The 12,735-nt window shown below is 43.7% G+C and overlaps 1 protein-coding gene across 3 annotated transcripts in view; it reads left to right on the forward strand.

Moving 5' to 3' along the window:
• ITGA6 (integrin subunit alpha 6) overlaps positions 1-12,735 on the forward strand; it is a 328,225-nt gene that overhangs the window by 215,212 nt on the left and 100,278 nt on the right. For all 3 annotated transcript variants that reach the window (XM_069616222.1, XM_069616220.1, XM_069616221.1), the window contains one exon: positions 10,898-11,058. In XM_069616222.1, the coding sequence (XP_069472323.1) occupies positions 10,898-11,058 (161 nt within the window). The remainder of the gene's footprint in view (positions 1-10,897; positions 11,059-12,735) is intronic.

A 12,735-nucleotide genomic window follows, 5' to 3' on the forward strand; every position in this document is an offset into this window, starting at 1 on the left:
TTACCTGTTTGCAACATACAACCTAAACAAAGGAAACAGTAAGTATATAATAATTAGATTCACAAACACCGCAACATAAAACAGCCATGCAAACTAACACTGCACCAATAAATACAATTCAAAATGCCTAGTCTTCAATACCAACATTCTGAACACAATCCAACAAACTAACACACATCATCTCACTATCCTATAAACACCATTACACTACTGCCAATCAGTACTCACATTTTTAAAAACATATCCCCTAAGCAGCCCACATACCACAGTCAAAATGTTTGGTAGCATTGGTGTGTGCTCCGGTGGTTGTGGCCAGGGCCTAGAGTCTTGGGTGCATGGCCGAAGGCCTACAACCTTTGGCCATGCACCCTAGACTCTAGGCCCTGGCCACAACCACTGTAGCATAATGCACCCATAGAAACAAACCCCTACCAAATAACCACAAACCAAAAACATAACGCATCCACCTCAAAACCTATTAATTTCAATTAACATTCTAAAATAATAATTACAACCAAGGCACAAACTCTTCAATACATACCCTCTTCACCCAATGCTCTACTAACGACCCAAAACCAACATCATAGTAAAGTTAAATAACCAGTAGTGCGCCCAGTGTTTAGTATGTCAGCGGATGACCACAGACACCGCACATACACATCACAGCCCTCTGCCACCTAAACAAATACAGCATTTGACCCATCTCTTACTACACCACCCTCTCCAAACACTCCTACACACTCCCCAAAATTGGATTTATGCTCACTTCCATGCCGCGCTGTCTGTGGATCCAATATGGCGGGCACATCGAAAGAATGTGACGCTCCTCACGCTTCACCCCAACCAATCAGCGAACACGCCACGTGTCCGTGGACACGATGCAAGCCGATTATCCAATCAGTGTCCTGTCCACTGAGCGAACAGGGAAGTGTGTCCGCGGAGCTGACATAGATATCATTAATTATTTTAGACCCACTTTTTGGTTTTTAAAAAAAAAAACTACTGGACTGATTTTCACCAAATGTCAGAATGCACACCCAGAAGCAGCTTTGGAAATGTAATAGTCTTAATAGTCTTCCAGCAACGAGACAGGTACAACTGAAGGATTCCTGCCAATAATATTTCCTTTTATTATAAATATGGCACAGAACAGAGAAAGCAACAGAAGAACGACGCGTTTCGTGCTACACACACGGCTTGGTCACGTTTTGATCTATATATATATATATGTATATATATATATATATATTTAGTGTGTTAGGGTGTTTTGGTATTTGTTTTGTTCTTTTGCCTTTCTAGCAGGATGGCGTCCTGCCTCTGTTGAACCCTTGTCACTGACCTACTGCGTGACAATTTTTGTCTGCTATCTGTGGAGATCTACGTGTTTGCCTGGAGTGCGGTTTGTTTTATATATATATATATATATATATATATATATATATATATATATATATATATATATATATATATATACACGCACGCAGGAGCAAGAAGGTTCCTTTGAAACTTCTTCAGCCTCCGAAACGGAGCCGTCGCTACCTTAGCCTTCCACGTCCAACTCAAAGGTGCCATTCGAGGTTTCTGATTTGGCCATCATCAAATGGGCCACCCAACATTTGGTGCTTCGTTCTTTTAGGTTTTTGGGACTAAATACTTTGCAAGACATATATAACGCCCCTCTTGGTGGTCTCTGGGAAGGCAGTGGTTGCACACTCTATGGGTGTCCTTCCACAGATATTTTCTGTTACAGCTTGGCAGAATTTAAAGGAAGATCCCTCCCTATTGCGAGGCCGAAGCCTGGTGTAGGACAGAGCCTGTCGACAGAATCGCCTAATCGGTCTTCAAGTTGACATGATATTGAACGGTGACCGTCGAAAGAGGATAAAGTTAATGACGCTGCACTGCAGACTCTGTGTAACACATCAGACCATGATGGCAGAAAGAAATAATCTGAGGGATTTCAACACACGAGGGATCATGGGTACAGGAGACGTCACACTAGGGATAATATTACAAACTCGCACAGTCAACGTCCCTTTTTGAACTGTGAAAACCTGTCCAATACTCTGCGCTTACCACTAGATGTCAGCCTATGAAAAGCATGCGATTCGAAGCAGATCCACTTGCCTCCGATATCACAAGATCCTCTGGGTTTGGAGCTTCCTCTGCTTCTTACTACAGTTCACAAGGGTAAACCTCCTCAGTCAAACCAGCAAAGACGGTTTCGTAGAGGTAAAGGGCGGGGCAGAGTTACAGGCTCTAGAGGCTCAGCTATACCCGCCAACAAATGACGCTCCAGTTCAGGTACCCTCCCATGCTTCCCCGGTAGGGGGGGTCGCATATCATCGTTCACCCACACATGGGAGGGGACAACATCAGGTCGCTGGGTGTGGAAAACTGTGGCAAGAGGCTATTTAATCGAATTTCTGGAGATGCCTTGCCACCATCCTCCTTGAACAAGAAAAATGTCATCAGAACATTACTTAATTCTAGAAGCAGAAATTTGAACATTACTGCAAAAGGGAGCAATAGAGCTGGTACCACCACTGGAAAAAAACCAAGGTATTTATTCAGTGTACTTGCTTGTTCCAAAGAAATATCTAGCATTGCGCCCATCTTCACCCTACGCTCTGCAAACACGTATGTCAAGCCACAAACCTTCATGATGACTATGCTGCAGGAGGCCATTCCTCTGCTAAAACGGGGGGATTACATGGCAACATTGGACATGAAAGATGCATACTTTCATATTTCAATGTTGCTTGCTCACAGAAACCTAAGTTTCAAAGTTGGAAATAAACACTACCAGTTGAAAGTGCTACCATTCGGCATAGCCTGAGCACCTTCCGAGTGTTCACAAAAGTCCTTGCAGTTGTGGCCGCACGCCTACGAAGGCTGTCCATTCCAGTGTGCCCTTACCTAGATGACTGGCTAATAACAGGCGACACACCTCAGTTGTGTCAACAAAATACTCAAGTCAGTCAGCCTACTGTTTCAATTGGGTTTATTCATCAACAAAAAAAGGTAGTCTAGTGCCCAGCCAAGTAAAACCATTTCTAGAGGCACTCATTCGAACAGAAGACTGCCTAGGCTTCCCCTCAAACGAGAGGGTACAAAACATGCTATTTCAGATCCCTCAATTCATAGCCGGTCATCAGGTAAATGTGCGAAAGGCCATGCACCTTCTAGGAATTATGACTTCCTGCATTTACCTTGTGCCGCATGCCAGGTTGCGCGTGCGTCCTATGCAAGAGTGTATCGAAACAATGGTCACAAGCAAGTGGTCTGTGGCTTGATCTAGTTGGGGGTTTTACATCCTCTGGTTCTGTCGCTGCAATGGTAGTCCAAAGGAAAACCTTTTAAAGAAAAATGTTCAACACCCCAGCTATCGAGGCTACTCTCACTACAGATGCATCCCTATTAGAGTGGGGAGCTCACTGTCTCAAAAAGCATTTCAACCTTTTAGAACTGGTAGTAGTCTTCAGAGCTCTTCAAGCATTCAAACAGCTAGTGCAGAAAACAGTCCTCATACTGACAGACAGCACAACAGCCATATTTTACATAAACAAACTGGGAGGAACACGCTCTCCAGAGCTGTCCAAACTAGCCCAGAACATTTGGCTCTGGGCACTAAAATGCAACATACTTCTCCTAGCACAACATGTTCCAGGGGAACACAGGTCACTGGCAGAACCACTAAGCCAAAGTGTGTTACTGCCCTCAGGACACAAATGGCAGATCAATGCAAACGTGCTACACAGCGTCTCGACAAACTGGGGGTTCCCAGCCAGACCTCTTTGCTACACAAGAGAACACACAATGGCAAGACTATGCATCCGGGTTCCCCCAGACAAAATCCAAGGGGAATGCTCTATTAATTAACTGGTCAGGGAGATTTGCATACAAAATCCCCACCACAACACCTCATCTCAACAGGATAATCCACATGCTACACAAGGAGCAAGTCACCTTGATCTTAAAAGCTCCACTGTGGGTGCAACCAACATGGTTTTCACACCTTCAAATGATGTTGTTGACCTGCATTGAAACTACCGTGCCCATACAACATGTCACAGAACCAAGGGACACCACCTCACCCATGCCCTCAGACGCTGAACTTAGCAGCCTAGCTCCTGAGGTCATAGAATTTGGTCATTTAAACCTAGACCAAAAAGTGCATGAACATCCGAAAAGAAGCGCTGAAGCCAAATAGAAGACGCTGCTATTTCAACAAATGGAAACATTATGTGTTATGTAAAGCGCGTAACAATCTATCCAATTGTGATTCTAAGCCGATCCACAAGCCTCAGAAAACGTACATTACTTACCGTGATCATATTTCCGATGCTTGTATTTGCTTAGATTCACATGCGCCCACTCTGCCTCCCTTCTTGGAGTTGAAGGTTCTTGGGTAAATCGGATGTTTTCACACTTCATGACAACATACCTATTCTCCACGCATACACTTTATACTCCCTCTGGTCAGATACAAATAACCTGAGGGACCTCAACGTGTGAGGTATCATGGGTACAGTAACGTCACACTAAGGATAATATTACAAACACGCTCAGTTGACATCCCTTATTGAGCTTGGAAAACATGTGCAATACTGTGTCTACCCATAGCTATCGGCCTATGCAAAGCATGTGAATCTAAACTGATGCTTGCATCAGAAATACGATTACAGTGAGTAATGTATGTCATATATAGATTTCCTAAAGTTTAGTTAGGGTGACCAGATTTATCGCAACAAAAAATTGAAATTCCGTGGATGTGCGAAGTTATGACTGGCTTATCTCTGCACATTCCCATTGGTGTCCCCCCCCATAAGGCCATATCCCCCATAATGGCATTTGGAATGTCATTGTGAATAATATGTATGACTTCCCACATCCGCTAAATGTATAGGTTTTGTTGCGATAAATCTGGTTGTCTTAACCAAACTTTAATTAAATATATTTCATTGCATTTTAAGGGTTTTGTTATACCATAGTATTTGTATGTGCCATTGGCCATGTCCTTCGGCCGTCCATGGCCACTGTATATGTTCCCTCAATATGTTTCTTTTACAACCACTAGGTGGCCGCGGGTTTTGGCCGTGGCCCCATTCCATGTCTTTCGGGCCACCCTGGTTAGCGAGCACAGCCTTTGGCTGTGCCCACTCTATAATTTAAAACCCTACCGGGTCACTAGCCAAGTCCTTCAGCCGTGCCTACTTTATATTTTAGAACACTACCAAGCCAGTAGCCATGGCCTTTGGCCATGTCCAACGGCCACAGCCTTTGCCCATGTCCACAGTATATGTTCCCTCAATAAGTTACTTTTATACCACCACCTCACTGTAGCTGTCCAAATGCCTTTTTTTTTTCTTTTTTCACTTTTTATTTTGTTTTACTTTTTCTCCATAACTGCGGTTATAATAGCAATGTACTACAGGTAGCTGTGGTTATCTGTAGTCCGCTAGCCGTGTCTATCAGGGAAAAACGCCCTTCTTGCCACTCACCAGGTATCCTTCTCCTTCTGGCATTCTCCCCCCACTACTCTAAACTCATGTTTACCTCCCTAGCCCTGTTCCATGACCCCCAAAACCCTTGGTGTTCCATGTGAAGCACTTTCATTCTAGATCGTGTTTCTTTTGTCCTCCACCGCTCCCCTTCAGCCTGTTGCCATTGCATTGTTTTTCCTCCTCCAAATAGCACTTTTCTGCCTTTTCATTTTCGGGTAGCCACAGGTATAACGGCGCCTATCTCTTGCATCAAACAAAAGAAAGTTATCTTTTTAATTTCTGAAAAGCTTCTCTGCTGCAAAGCACCATGGGAGAAATCCTTATAATTTTGGGAACGGATGAACCCCCTCTCCATCAAAAATTTAAAAAGATTACTAGACACAGTAACCTCCATCATCCACCCACACCCCAGAAATTGAGGCCCAACTTGTTTTGTACCTGATCCAGTTCCGTTCTAGCAGCTTTCCTTGTGCACTTATGCAAAAAGTGGATTTTTTTTCTCTATTGGAAAATGAATGTGGACTACGCCAAAAGTGTTTGTTTTTGTTTTCTTAATAACTTCTTTCTTTTTTAACGTATTAACGGATCTTTCCCAAAAGTTCTAGTCACGGGGGTGTGGCAGGGGGTACACGTACAATTTTGTTTGCCAAATCAGTCAATCGGGTCAAGTTATTAGCAATTCAATTTTCGAATTTTCTATGGAACCCACTACTTAACTATAGTACGGTGCGCTCGTGTATATATATATATATTCTCAGAACTTTGGCCCTTTAGGTGTAACAGTTTACCACACAAATATTGGAGTGTGGGAATCTATGCAATTGGGCACTTGCCGACACTGCTCCATTGCAGTACAGGCAAGACGCCTTGTAATTACTGTCTGCTGTTCTTGTATAACACTGGGCAAAACTATCCTGAATGACTTGGTGCAGATTCAGCACCAGCACACAGTGTTGCCATCACAAGTGTGCCCTCCCTAACTTGCGCTGCTTCAAAGCAGCGGCGGAGTCCCTGACGGCAGTCTTTCAAGCGCCATTAAGTGTTGATGCTGCTGTGATGGATTCTGGCATTTGTAACACTTCAAAGGTCTCCTATTCCCAGCAGCAGAGACCCCTAAATGCTGGGAGCACCTATATCTAATACCTGTACCCCTCAGATGCACTCATCGCTTATAAAAGGTCACTGAGAAGAGAGATATATCCAACAGATATAGTCAGTGGGTCCACCAACATAAACTGCTAATGGTCCAGAGGCATGGGGAGACTGTGCTTGGGTGTCTAGCAGAACCTTTGGTCCTTAATAAATAACCAGACCAAAGCCCAATTTGAGTTACAAAGCACTGGAATTAGTGGTTAGATGGAGAAGCCACTGGATGGAATTGAATGGCGATGTAGAGAGCAACAAGAACACACCCAACTCGGTTCCCTGCAATTTGAGCAAGGAGATATTGAAAGACTTATTGCAAAGGCCTCAAGGGCCCCAGGACCACATGGGCCATCGTATCGGATATTAAAACTTAATAAAGGCTTGTGGTCCACACTCTTAACACTCGCATTCAAGGACATCTTGAGACATCGATCATTGCAAGCTGGAGGGATTCAATTATCACCCCTATACATAAAAAAGGAAATGGGAAGGATCCCTGTAACTATCGGCCCATTGGACTGCGATAGCAAGATCATTTTCGCATTGGTCTTAGAGAAATTAGAAATATGGATAAGGGAAAACAATATTCTATCCAATTGTCAAAAAGGCTTCAGGAAGGGGATGGCCACTACCTGCAATTAAATGATTATATCAGTGTGAAAGATCAGATATGGACTGATGGGAGAACCTCATTACCCTCCCTCTTTGTGGCAATGATCACTTTCTCATATGCGTTTGGCACAGTGAATCGCCCAACCCTTTGGTCGAAATTGAGAAAATTAAACATTCCACCGGCTCTTCTGTCTATACTTGAGCATATACAAGAAGACACTGGGATAAATATCTGCATGGATATATTTGGGAGTCTTAACAGAAAATATCACCATAACAAGAGGATTAAGACTGGGATGCATTCAGGCTGCTTGTCTTTTTAATCTTTACTTGGCAGATTTACCGGACGTACTACATAATGTAGGTTTGGTTAGTCAAAGTGGGCGGGCAAAGTAATAATTGGATTTAACACCGGTTGAGCTTCAGCGGTTACGAACAACCCTAAGCTTTTGTACTAAAACAAATGACCTGGTCATTAATCAAAGAAAGTGTAGTGTTAACTCACTTTCGGAAACACCAGGTCAGTGAGTCTCATTTCAAATCGTCAATTGATATGCAAATTGACATTAGCAATGAAATGGTATACCTGGGCCTTTCGTTTTTAAATCCTATCCCAAGAGAGAAGAAATGGTTCATAGAATTGAAAATAATTTGGATAAACTAGTTCATCAAATGAAAATAATATTGAAGTACTGTAAATACTCAATAAAACAACTCCTAAAGTTCTGTGGGGAAAATCGCACCAAAGTTGCTGAATGGCCTGGAAGTAGAAAAATGGCCTATGAGTTGCCATGGGACAGATTGGAGGGCAGAGTGAGGAAGAAGGCTTTGAACCTGCCCTCCTCTGTACCCAGGGCATCCTTGCGCTATGAACTCGGACTAACTTCAATGGTTTCAATGGAGAGTGATTTCACTATGTGGAAAAATAGTTAGCTGAGACACATCCTGTATGAATTGCTGAAAAATACAATTGAGGACAGGGGAGTTGCTAGGTCTGGAAAAGACCCGGGGCTAAGCTGATGTCGGAACTGTTGGGACTGGGGGCTAGCTAGTCTTTTGGCTGTAGCTCCTGAGATTCTATCCGGGGCTACAACCAAAGATCAGGGGCTATAGCCCTCTTAGCCCCCCCCTAGCAACGCCCCTGATTGAGGATAAGTTAGCTGATTTCATAAATAAAATGGATGTATATGTGAACTCGACAATAACCTACTGCAAATGGAAAAGTGACAGATGTGTTTGAAAGTCTGTTAATGGTGAAAAAGGGAGGGTGAAAGAGAGGGACTGGATTGACACTATTATCATATCTCAGTTATAAAATACATACTACCTTCTCCAAGACTGATGAAGCCCTGAACGCTCCTGAAATATCTTAGTCACTACCCGTGCCCGTCTCTAAGAGAACAGTTCCTGAGGTTCAGGCTTACTCTCCTTCCTACCAGAGACATTTTGTATTCCCGAATGAAGGATCGCTCCCTTGAGGAACTGCTCTTAAACACTAAACTCGCAGGATATGTTGAAAATGTAAAACGCCTGCTAACTGAATGTCCATCACATAGTGAAATCAGAACTAGATGTCTTGGTCGCTTTTGTACTCGGATATCGTGGCCATTTGCAGACAATATATATGAGCGAGGTGAGTGTGGGATATGAACAATTTCTAACTACGGAAGTGATTAGAATGTTACATGAAATAGGCCTTTGTAAATATAATGGATTTTTTTAATGCTGATTGTTATGAACTTTTGTAAAAAAAAAAAAATAATAATTTCTTAATCTTTAGCTTTTTAAGATTTTTTCTTCCATGTTTTGCTTTTTTTCATTGTATTCCTGTATACAGGTGTGGTAAGAGGTAATGATGATTTCTTTGTATGGAAACAATTTGTGAAAACCACAGTTTTGGTAGCAACACAATAAATAAAAGAAATTGTCACTGTGGCCATAGTTTAGTCATGTATTCTATCTCTGACACCATTATGGGCCTCATTACCGCCATTTATTTGGGGTGTTTTTGGTGTACTGCTCAATTCGCGTCTTGAAGTGGAGGATTTACCTCTGCATCCTGCTGGAGGCAAAACCACGATTACGGTTAAATTACCATTACTGAATTACCACTCTGGTGAATTCCGCCAAAGTCCCCGTTTAGTCCTATGGCCTCAAGTGGGGATTTACACCACCTTGCCACTACACTGGCAAGTCCACTGGACCGAGGGGTGTTAACGTTGGCATATTTACAGCCAAACTCGTAATGAGGCCCTACACAGCTTTCCTACTGTTTAGATTGTCTAACGTGCGTCTTCTGTCTTGGCACCACAACAAAGCATATTTTTTTTTTTGTAATTTCATTTTTGATTTCTTATGTATTTGAGGAGCATTTATGAAAAGGAGCTGGTAGCTTTTCACCCAAAAGTGCTTGTTCCTAAATACACTGGACACATTTAGGTATGTGACGAATATGTATTGTTTGCCATCTTTTTTTCTTAATCATAATGATTATCGGCTCCTTTTAAAGGTTTATAGTGAATATGTCGAATGCAAAAATGTCGAAAAAAATAAAATTCAATCTATTTTTTTTTTTAATGGGGGGGTTCCCCCAACCCCCTGTTTTTTTTCTTTTATTTACAATTTATTTCTACTAGCTAGACCCCTGAAAAACATACAAATAAAAAAACATTCAAACATTTTTTTTTTTTACTTTTTTTCCCGACATTTTTGTATTCGACCAAATGTTTTCGACTTTAACTGGATACCCCTTTTAAACACAAGCATTGGCAATGCCGACAGTTTGGGCTTTTTTGAAGGCACAGTATTAACTGGCTATTGATGGCAGCAGGTGCAAAATGGTGCAAGAACCTAGGTATCTCCTGGCAGTGCCTGGAAAATGCTGAATACTTACACACAGGCCAAAACTGTTTGTTTTTCCAATGCTTGTTTTTAACAGGATTTCAGCAAAGGGCACACATAGTGCTTATAAATCGAGTGGCTGAAGTCAGACCTGGTAAAGACCTTTTTATTACACCAGTAGCACGTTTACATTTCAAAGTCCTTAACTCTACAAGACTGGTTTCAGAAAACCCTGGCATGCACTTAAAGTGTAAAGTTTGATGGTAAGGCTTGATTGAAGTAAACTCAGAGTTCCTGTGAGGTGTTTTGGATGGGGAGGTGCAGGAACTGGGTGGGAATGATATGATAGGTCATTTATAACGTGCTTAATACCCAGAGGTTTCTACGCACGGACCCGGGGATCGAAACTGTGTTGCTCTGTAACATTTTGCTTCCAAGGCGAGCAAGTTGCTGATGAGCTATCCTACCGAGACAATAGGGATTAGCATGACCATAGGGATTAGCATGACGATGGTTGGGCAAAAAAAACAAACCCCTACACTCTTTGTGTCCGTCCCCCGTATGCAATTTCTCCTGAGCTATAATGAAATTGTGTTGGCTTATGTGTGGCAACCTAGTAGTCCAAACAAGGTAGGGCGTACAAAGAATATTAGATGGGGGGGGGGGGGAGGGGAGTTGTTTCTTGATTGGCTTGGCATAGAACACTTCCTTGCACTTTAGCCCATTAATACAAATGTCATTGGGTGCACCATCGGAATATTTAATGCTCATGCCTTTCGGCTTTTACGTAGCAATCGTCTACACGTTTGAAACGGAAATGGAGAGGAGAAGTCGGACGTTGTCCCCCAGAGTAGTGTTTGCTGATCGGCCCGCCGACACCAAGTCCAGCGGAACCCTTTCCCTGGCAGGGCAGAACACAGAGCGGTGTGTGAGTTCCAAGCTTCAGCTGCAGGTGGGTTCACTTTTCCGGTAACCAAATATGGGTTTCCTTCCTGGTTATTCCCTCGGCACATTCGGAGCAGCTCTCTCGGTGCAGCAAGCGAGAACAGCCGAGCCGGCCATGTACCAACTGCTTGCTGCCGCGGTTAACCGGTGACATGTTCCTCTGGTACATTTTACATTGAATATTTTGACTTCATTTTTATCTTTTTTAATCTATCAGAATGTACCACTTGCCTTTGCGAATTGTATGGCACATGCATAGTGGATCTGTGTGTGTGTGTGGGGGGGGGCAAGATGTGGTAGTCTGCTGCTTTTACCTCACTGCTTTCTCAACCTAGTTATGTAAAACGGGCCACTGTGCAGCGATTTCAACAGTATGGCTCTAATGTTTAAAGATCTGACTGCTGGGAATGCGCAAACGTGCCTTTTTGGCTTACTGCACAAAAACCCAGACTCATTTAAACGTGGAAAAGGTCGCTTTAATGTGACAGGCCAAAGCTTACAATTCAAAATGCTTAACTGGCTCCATGGCCTAACAAACTAAATAAATATTACACAAACAATTAAATAATTAAACATTCTCCTTTTTCCTTTTTCATCTTCCCAACAATTAAATAAATAACTCATCTATCTCCTCCCTACTTACCCCTTGGAGCCTACCATCTCCTTACCCTTTTCCCAGGCGTCCCGCTTTCTCCCAGGGGCCATGCCCCTCCAGGCTCAATACCTGCTCCCCCGGGGTGACCTGCTTGTGCAAACAGCGCCACCCCCTCCTTTCCCGTGTCATTCCCCATTGTGCTTCCCTCCCCTCTCATCAAAAGGGGCCATGCCCCCGGCGCCCAGAACACTTCAACCCATTATACTCCCCTCTACACCAATCTCCCCCTTTCCTCTGACCTGCAGCCAGCCTGACCTGCCCCATCAGCAACCAAAAATTACATCACATCTTCGCAATGCCCCGACCTGTCACAAAAAACTACCACCCCTACCTCTAGCAAAACCCCCCCCACAAAATGTACCCTGGACCCTCTCCCGGCTTCAAACAGGCCTATGACCTAAAACCCAAAATGAAGGGGTGGGAGGGCGGGACAATCTTCAAGTCCTAACCGTCGCCTGGCTCCCGAACCTTCCCTGAGCCCCTTAAATACCCCGGGAGGCACTCTGCCTCCCACGGCCACTCGCTGGCCATGTGCAGCGCCAAAAACTCCCCGGGGGGAAACGCTTCGCGTTCCCCCCGTGGCCCCCCTTTTGGCATACTGCACAAAAACCCAGACTCATTTAAACGTGGAAAAGGTCGCTTTAATGTGACAGGCCAAAGCTTACAATTCAAAATGCTTAACTGGCTCCATGGCCTAACAAACTAAATAAATATTACACAAACAATTAAATAATTAAACATTCTCCTTTTTCCTTTTTCATCTTCCCAACAATTAAATAAATAACTCATCTATCTCCTCCCTACTTACCCCTTGGAGCCTACCGTCTCCTTGCCCTTTTCCCAGGCGTCCCGCTTTCTCCCAGGGGCCATGCCCCTCCAGGCTCAATACCTGCTCCCCCGGGGTGACTTGCTTGTGCAAACAGCGCCACCCCCTCCTTTCCTGTGTCATTCCCCATTGTGTTTCCCTCCCCTCACATCAAAAGGGGCCATGCCCCCGGCACCAGAAAAACCCTCCCCTGAGGAGTTCTT

The sequence above is a fragment of the Ambystoma mexicanum genome, chromosome 9 (assembly GCF_040938575.1).
Source record: "Ambystoma mexicanum isolate Mex_15411 chromosome 9, UKY_AmexF1_1, whole genome shotgun sequence".
In the NCBI taxonomy this organism is placed as follows: Eukaryota; Metazoa; Chordata; class Amphibia; order Caudata; family Ambystomatidae; genus Ambystoma; species Ambystoma mexicanum.